The sequence below is a fragment of the Zeus faber genome, assembly GCF_960531495.2.
Source record: "Zeus faber genome assembly, chromosome: 16".
Classification (NCBI taxonomy): Eukaryota; Metazoa; Chordata; class Actinopteri; order Zeiformes; family Zeidae; genus Zeus; species Zeus faber.
Genome location: NC_137202.1, coordinates 15,033,048 through 15,041,605, shown reverse-complemented (window position 1 = coordinate 15,041,605; position 8,558 = coordinate 15,033,048). Strand labels below are relative to the sequence as shown.

General features: G+C 40.8%; 1 protein-coding gene across 1 annotated transcript in view; it reads left to right on the top strand.

Moving 5' to 3' along the window:
* The window catches only part of LOC307242288 (malate dehydrogenase, cytoplasmic-like), a 9,333-nt gene extending 3,383 nt beyond the window's left edge, over positions 1-5,950 (top strand). The window contains exons 4-9 of the mRNA XM_080016691.1: positions 2,485-2,660; positions 3,071-3,193; positions 3,886-4,062; positions 4,523-4,636; positions 5,028-5,117; positions 5,566-5,950. Of these exons, the coding sequence (XP_079872817.1) occupies positions 2,485-2,660; positions 3,071-3,193; positions 3,886-4,062; positions 4,523-4,636; positions 5,028-5,117; positions 5,566-5,721 (836 nt within the window). The 3' untranslated portion in view covers positions 5,722-5,950. The remainder of the gene's footprint in view (positions 1-2,484; positions 2,661-3,070; positions 3,194-3,885; positions 4,063-4,522; positions 4,637-5,027; positions 5,118-5,565) is intronic.
* The last annotated feature ends 2,608 nt before the right edge of the window (positions 5,951-8,558 follow it).

The following is an 8,558-nucleotide window of genomic DNA, read 5'->3' as shown; positions in this document are numbered from 1 at the left end:
TCCGATGTTCATAGTAGACGTGGCCAAAGTGTCAAATAATGAGGTAAATGACAAAGTATTTTCTGTGAAAAAAAAAAAAAACGCTGAACGCTGGGTTTTCCAAGTTTTTTTCCTACTTGGTCATCTGCTCTGTATTTATTTATTTTATTTTCCGACGTTTACATGAAACAAAAAAATGGCGCTCGCAAGAGTCCTGGTCCCGGCATGGATGTATCAAAATTTTAAATGCATGGGTTTCAATTTCGTTCTAACTCGCACGAAATAAAAGCGGGATACTGGTTTTGCTTTTCCTCTATTGAACGGTCTATTAAATTCAAGGTTGGGCGAGACTAGGGATATTAAGGTCGTTGCAGTTAAAATTTTAATACATCCATGGTCCCACCTCCCTGCGGTGACGTACTTTCGTCGGGTTAGTTTAGTTTAAGCGTACGTATCTGCACCCCTCTCCTTTCCCATGCCAGCCAGCCCACCTCCCCCTTCTAAAGTACAATAGGATCCCCCCCATTTAAATTAATTTGTTTAAATCCAGTTCTGTACAGCACAATAAAGGTCGGGAAATCGTGCTCCGGGACACAATGCGATAGATTAATCCTTGTGACGATGTGCACGAAAAATGGGTCAACTTGTGATCTGAATCTGAAGTTCTGCCAAACATAGAAGGTTAAGGTTATTACCTCTGATACGACTCGCAATGAGTGTATCAGTATCTTGCTCCCTTATAGTTGCCATTAATGGGTGGGCCGCTTACTTCACGAAGACAAGCTCTAGCTTCCTGTTTTTTTATTATTTTGTTAGTTGTTCATGGGGGGTGACTTTGCATACAAACTAATCCATCCAGAAGAGTTGGTATTTGGGATTCAAATTCAGTATTATATTTTCCCTGAAGATTAATACATTCCAGCTGAGGAAAATTGGGTGTTTTTATTGGCCACTATCCTGTCCTATAAGATACTGAAGCCTGAAAGCCTGAAATTAAGAATCGAAATGTAAGTAAGTTGTTCAGTCTTTGCCTGGTTACGGTCGCCATTCTCACGCCTCTAGTCGTGAGGGGCCATTATGCGCCATCTCCATTGTGACCTGGAATTTTTCTTTTGAATTGGTGCTGTCCTTTGCTTTGTTTGCACTGGGGCTGAGTGAGGCCCCTGTATTAACTGTCAGTGCTGCAAAGACAATATTAGGAGCACAGAGGTGGGCCTAGCGATTGCACTAGTCACATGAAGGAAAGATGTGATGTGTGTGTGTGTGTGTGTGTGTGTGTGTGTGTGTATATGTATGTGTGTGTATATATATATATATATATATATATATATATATATATAATATAAATTTGTTTAAGTATATATACAGTATATACACTTATATGTATTGTGGAAGAAATTATTCTGCAATGATAGGTGAGGTTAATCTGCCCGCTACAAGAAAACAAAAACAGCGAATATTCAAGATGATTTATTCTGCAGAATAAAGAGAAAGGTTCAGTACTGCTCCAAAGCAGTGTTCTGACCAGTCTCATCTTATTTCTGATCAAGAGGGCTTCATACAACAACAGAGGGTGTGGCATGGGTCAGTAGTCATTTAAAAGTATGCCCCTCAACTGTCTCCCTGGATGTCAACCTCAAACAGTAAATTCACAGGAACTTGTAAATGACCTGGCAGACGCAGATTCCAATCCCTTACAATGCACCTCCGGGCTCCCCTGTGGTTATTCCTCATCTCCTTACAAGGTAAATAGGACGAAATGTGATCTGGTTCGTCAATGTTAGAATTTACATTGTAGAGAGAAACAACATTTCTCTTTACATAAAGTTGGGGAGGTTCCTCGGAAAACAGAGACAATGTTTAAAAAAAAAAAACTCCCCCTCTGGACGTAGAGGCCTTTGTCCTCATTGAAAATAAATGATCGTAAGCATTTTTCTCTCACAGTTTATACAGTATATATATATATATATTTTTTTTAGGTACATGTACATTTACATATTGGACAAGATGGGAGTGTCTGGACAACATGTGAAATATCATACTTAATTAATAAATGAAAAAGCAATGCAACGCTTCCTCTGACCTCTTCTATTCAAAATCTGGTGACTTGTCGCTTTCCATTTTCCATTTGACTTTTTGTTTATTTGTCATTATGTTTTGTAATGTCCAAAGGGATTCAAAAATGTTATTTGTTTCACACATATCAAAGTTGGAAATGTAATGCTCATCCTGGAGCCTCCTTCGCTCTAAAGCTCAACCAAACATAATAACTTTCACATACAATGTGCCGGAAATTGTGTGGACATTTCAATGAGGACTAGATATGAACCTTTCAGAGCCAGATGTCCATCACAGGAGGCATGTTCATCAGTCTATTGACAACCTTAATCATTTCACTAAATGTGTAAAAAAAAAAAAAAACACTTTTAAAATTGAGTCTGTACAGTTGGGGAAAGGTTTAACACACTGACCGTTCCATGCATTAATGCCTCCTTCTGTCCACAGAGGTGATCCCCACCGATAAGGAGGAGGAGGCCTTCAAGGACCTGGATGTTGCCGTCTTGGTGGGCTCCATACCTCGGGGGGAGGTCACGGAGAGGAAACTATTGCTCAAAGCCAACGTCGCCATCTTCAAGAGCCAGGGAGCCGCCCTGGAGAGGTTCGCCAAGAAGACCGTCAAGGTGACGCCGCTGTCACTCAGGGCTCCTGCAGCCTTTTTGTTTTTCCAGTAGAAACTTTTAATTAGACATTGCTTTGGATTTTTTTCTTTTGTTAAAATATTTTAGATTCAATATTTTTATTTTGTACGGGAGTCCACATTAATATGAATGAATTAACATGCAGACCACAAACTCATGTATTTATTAATAACACACTGTGAGAATGTTATTATAATTATTATTAAAATAACAAAAAATATATATTTTATAAAAAATACACCTGTAAGTTGTGGTAGTCCTAAATGTTAAATGTCGTGTGCACAAGCTTCTACAGTGTTTCATCCTTGTTGCTTACTTTAATCAAGAAAAATCTAAATCATAATGACTCCCAGTGGTGTTTATCTAATACTTTTTTTTTTTGTGTATTCCAGGTGCTTGTTGTAGGAAACCCGGCCAACACCAATTGTCTGATTGCAGCCAAGTCGGCTCCTTCCATTCCCAAAGAGAACTTCACCTGTCTAACCCGTCTGGACCACAACAGGGCTTGCTCTCAGGTGTCTTGTGATTTTCTTTTCTTTTTTACCAGTTTTGTAGCTTTAACCACAGCCCAAATTATTAATTGATAGCATTAAAAAAAAAAAATACACACACACACACACACATATATATATATATATATATATATATATATATATATATATAAAAATATTCAGCACTGTTCAGCTGTCCCGGTAAGTGAACTGCGTTTGCTCATGTAATCTAACGGTAATATTGAACTGCACGCTGTAACATTTCTCTACGATTTATAAATGAAACTTGGTTTTGAAAATACGTTGAGAGATAAAAACCACAAAGGAACACAAATCTGGGAAAATCAAGAAAGGTTTTTCCAACTTATTTGGCTGCTCCTGGCGATTTTAGAAATGCGGGAGACGGCGGCTTTTGCTGCGGTGGGTCACATATGTGGTGTGGTTTGAGCAGCCAGGATCAGTGTGGCTGCATACTTGTTGGCCGTTGCTTGTCTAACGAGCAACAGGTAAAACCCCCATCCCCACACTACAATATAAAAATATTGATGAATTTACATTTTGCCAAATTTGCACTTTTTATTTACGATAAGCAGAAATATTTAAAAAAAAAATGGACGGGTGGTCCTCAGCCAAAGTAAAGAACAGGAGCTCAGTCTTTATCGAAAACGCGTCAACGCTGACTCCCCCTGTTGCCCTCGTCTCGCCCTGGCCTCCAGGTGGCGATGCGCTGCGGCGTGCCCGCCACCCACGTGAAGAACGTGATCATCTGGGGAAACCACTCGCCCACCCAGTACCCTGACGTCCACCACTGCAAGGTCAACATGGCTGGCAGCGACCTAGCCTGCTTCGAGGCCGTCAAGGATGACACCTGGCTCAAAGGCGACTTCATCTCTGTAGGTTGAGCTGTGATTCCCTGTCACCCGTCCAGTCCCGTTGTGTCATCCATCTCTGGGAATGTTTCGGTTTTTTCTCACAAGTCACAGGAACATAGACCTCACGTCTTGATTTTTCGAAACAAAAAAAAAAACAACTGATAAGCACAGCTCCCGCTAGAAAAACTAAGGGGTTAATTCATCGACCAATGAGGTCAGGTGCTGTTGAACTGTGGGACTCATTCCACTATCACAAAGAAAAATACATCGAAAAGGTACTCTGAAAGTTATTGTCCGTCAAGTCTTTCTTAAGTAATATTTGCAGGACCAGAAAGTTTTCATAAACTTTGGAGATAGTTTTCTTTTTCTTTTTTATGTGGTGGTCAAGTTTGTAATGTGATGATAGGCCATGGTGGTCGATTAAGAATATACAATTCAAAATAACACATTTTTAACCATATCCGTGTCCGCTCCGCCCCAGACGGTGCAGCAGAGAGGAGTGGCCATCATCAAGGCCAGGAAACAGTCCAGCGCCATGTCTGCAGCTAAAGCCATCTGCGACCACATGAGGGACATATGGTCCGGTACCCCAGAGGTGAGCTCCGGCTGTGGCCGCATCACACAGGGCCTCACTTAGGCCTCGATACACTTGGATGAATCAACCATTAGAATGGAAAAAAAAAAAACTAGGTTTCCCATGTGGCAATATTCCAGAATACCTCACGTTCATTTGTTTGATCAGTCCCGTCCCACACCAGTTGGGGAAATTGAGTAATTTAATGAAATTTTTTACACTTTGATTTACTTATCTTATATACTTTCTGAAATAATTCTTATATAAGTTCATACTTTTTTAATAATAAGGTTGTTCATTGATCGTTCATTGGTAAATAAATAAAGGTTTTATGAATTGCCTACAAAATAACGGTCGACATTTCTATTCTTGGTAATTAACGTCAAACCTGTTTTGCCATCACTTGCCTCAGGGAGAGTTCACCTCCATGGGCGTCTACTCTACTGGTAACTCCTATGGAGTTCCTGAGGACCTCGTCTACTCCTTCCCTATCCAGATCAAGGTCAGTCTGTCCTTTTTTTTTATTTTTATTTTTTTTAGGTTTATTGAGGAATTTCCAACATCCCACATTACAACCAAAATTGCTTGTGTGGATATTTTGCAAGATGTGGTTAACAATATTTAGGAGAATTTTAGATCGAGAAGCTTGAGTTGTGTAGAACATAGTTGTATTTGCAAAGGCGATGGGTAGGAAATACATGACACATCCCAAGAGGGAACATCTGAAAAGGGACATAATAGGGCTACTACATCCATGTGTAATGAAAGACCATAGAAATGCACTACAATGAAAGTTGGTGTTTTTTCTCAAGCTTTGAATAAAATGCACCCATTTGATCATCTTTCCCTTTTTATGTCCCCACCTTCATTTTCTATGTCTCTCCACCTGACTGTAAAGGAATAATCGTATTAATGACTGACTAAGCATGTTTGCCTCGTCGTCTGCCCAGGACAAGTGCTGCAGGATTGTGGACGGCCTGGCGATCAACGACTTCTCCCGGGGCAAGATTGACGCCACGGCCACCGAGCTGATGGAGGAGAGGGACATGGCGGTGGCTGCCCTCGCAATGTTAGGACACCCCCAGAACCCAGACACACGCCTGTGATATAAACACTCCTCCTCACACAACTCCCGTCACGCACGCACGCACGCACGCACGCACGCACGCACGCACACACACACACACACATACACACACACTTCTTGGGTGTGTGAAATCTGTGTGAAAATCGGTGTGTATGAGTGTATGTTTTTCAGCGGGGGCAGCTCGGAAACAACCCCGTATGGAAACGGAAGATTGAGATTACAACTCGTCTGTGATGTAACTGTCTACAACTGAGCTCAATTATTGAAAGTAAAAACATTAAAAAAAAACGATGTACCTGTATTTTAAGGTCGTTTTAATTGCGTCTGTGCTCATCAAACTAATAAAGGCAGAGTCTTTAATACATTTCTAGCAATGTAAACTTGTTATTGATTTGTCGCAATACTCCCAGACATGAATCTTCCACACAACAGTGGCACAACTGTCATTTACTAGGAATAAACGCTGGTCACTGGATAATATCTGGAACCCCATGTTGGGGAAACAAATTGAAATGACTATGTTTGCAAAAATATCATCAGTGTAGGGAGAATTGTTCCTTGTACTAAAGGGATGTGGGCGGCATTGAGAACATGATTTGAATATATATTTTCTTGATTTACACCCCTTCATTTTTATTTTATTTTATTTGAATTTTGTTTGAGTTTTTTGGGGTTTTTTTATGAAATTTAAAAAAATTTAAAAAAAAAGTGGGAGCTGCTTTCACTTTGTTATCATGGGGTAGTGCATGTAGATTGATGAGGGGAAAAATAATGTAATTTATTTTAGAGTAAGGCATTAATGTAACACAATGCATTGTAGCGGTAAGAAAAGGTCAAATGAGATTATTTTCTAATCTTCCTAATTTGCGAATGGGCAGAAGAATGAAATTGGAGTCACATACCGTAAGCGTCGAAGGAATTAAAAGTTAGAGCACTTCAACAGAATGGATTCATTTATCAAGGTGCCATTCAAATATCACTTGGGTTACTCAAGAAAACGTACTGTTTCTCCAGAGATAGATGAACTATCTCTGGAGATATGTGAGTTTTATATGTGAGTACATATAAAATGAGTTCTCCAAATAACAACTTGAGTAAAATTTAAAAAATGATTCAAATAGCTGCTAACGGTCTGCAGAATCACGAGCAAAGCATCGTTCATCCATTTCCCATCTGAGGTGGACCGTTCTGCGTTGTTTTCATGACTTCACGGTCAATTTGTGACTATACACTGTATTAGTTAAAAGGGAGAGGTTGGAAAAATGTGACTGAATAAAAAGTGCATTCCATCCTTTGAAACATTAGATAAGATAAATATATACTGAAGTCCAAGAAAAAAAAAAAAAAGGATTTTGTTAATCCTTGAAAGTATTTTTTCTTTTAACGCCATTGCCGGAGTATTCTTTCGATGGCTGAAACCGCTGTTATTATTAGTAACCACCAGGCGTCACTCTAGGACTATAGTGATGTGCCGCACGCGGAATGACACATTAAATACAACTTTACGTCATCATGATGATGATGATGACGATTATTATTACCACCCACACACCGCACGGTTTTATACTGTATCGTAATCGCAATTTTCCCCGTGCGCTTGTTTTTGGATCGCCTGCTTTCGTGCGCTTTAAAACACAAAATAAAGTTTATTGGGGGGAAAAAAAAAAATAAAAAATAAATAAATAAATAAAGCTGGCGGTGACGTAGCGGTCGCGTCCTCAGCGCAAGCACTTTGATTGGCTGGCGGCGCGAGCACGGGCTTCCCGTTTCCTCAACCCGGCGTTCCGATTGGCTGGTGCGCTGGCGCACAACGCCCTGCCTTTGGGGAAGCGACGTTTTGGTTTTTTTTTTTGTTGTTTTTGTAATGAATCGTGTCGTTTGCTCACTGTTTACACACCTCGTACGCGCACAGTCCGCGACGTTGTAATCGGACGCATTGAACGCGATCGGGAAAAAAACAGTGTTATGAAATATTGTTTAAAAAAAATATATACATATATATCATTGTTTTCTGACCGGCACCGGACTAAGCACTCCACTGACTCCTAGTAAGAACATTTCCATTTTCTCCATTTTTAATGGCTGTGTTGCTTGTGTGAATACCCCCCCCCCCCCCCCCCCCCCAAAAAAGGGGTCCAGTATGTCTGTAACACACCGCCGGGTAAATGGCGCTTGCTGTACTGGTGAGTACACTCCCATCCGACATAGTTGTTGATGTAATTTGTTCGGGGAGGGGAAACGGCCCCCTTCCCCTTCCCCTCCCTCCCCCCCGTGATGTGGCTTGGTGGCGAGCATGTGTCCGGAGCGGCGAGGTGCGGTCGACTGAGGCGAAAATACACTCAATACAGTTCACAGCAATTCACTCTCAAAATTCAATATGTCATTGGGGGGTCGTCATATTCATTACACACTTCATGTTATTATTATTATTATTATTATTATCCTTCGTAATGCACACCTACGGCTATCATAATCTCTGATTTCCGCGATGCACTCATTCGTTTGGAACCGTGACTAAAGTACAGAATAGAGTTACGATTTTATTTTTATTTTTATTTTTATTTTTAAGCTCTTGTGTTTTACGCTCGTTCGCTCACCGTCACGACAAAAAAACCCCAAAACAAAACCAAACCCCCGGACCGGCCGCCAGCCTCGATTTGAAATTGACGAGGAACAACTTTGCAGTCAGGCATGTCGCGGGTCACCTCAGCGGAATTTTTTTTTTTTTTTTTTTTTTTATAACGGGAAAGGGAAGTGCGTGCGTGTTGCGTGTGCGTGCGTGCGTGTTGCGTGGGGGGGGGGGGTGGGCGTGAAATATGGAGCGATTCGGACAAGCGGAGAAGTGTGACGTGGATC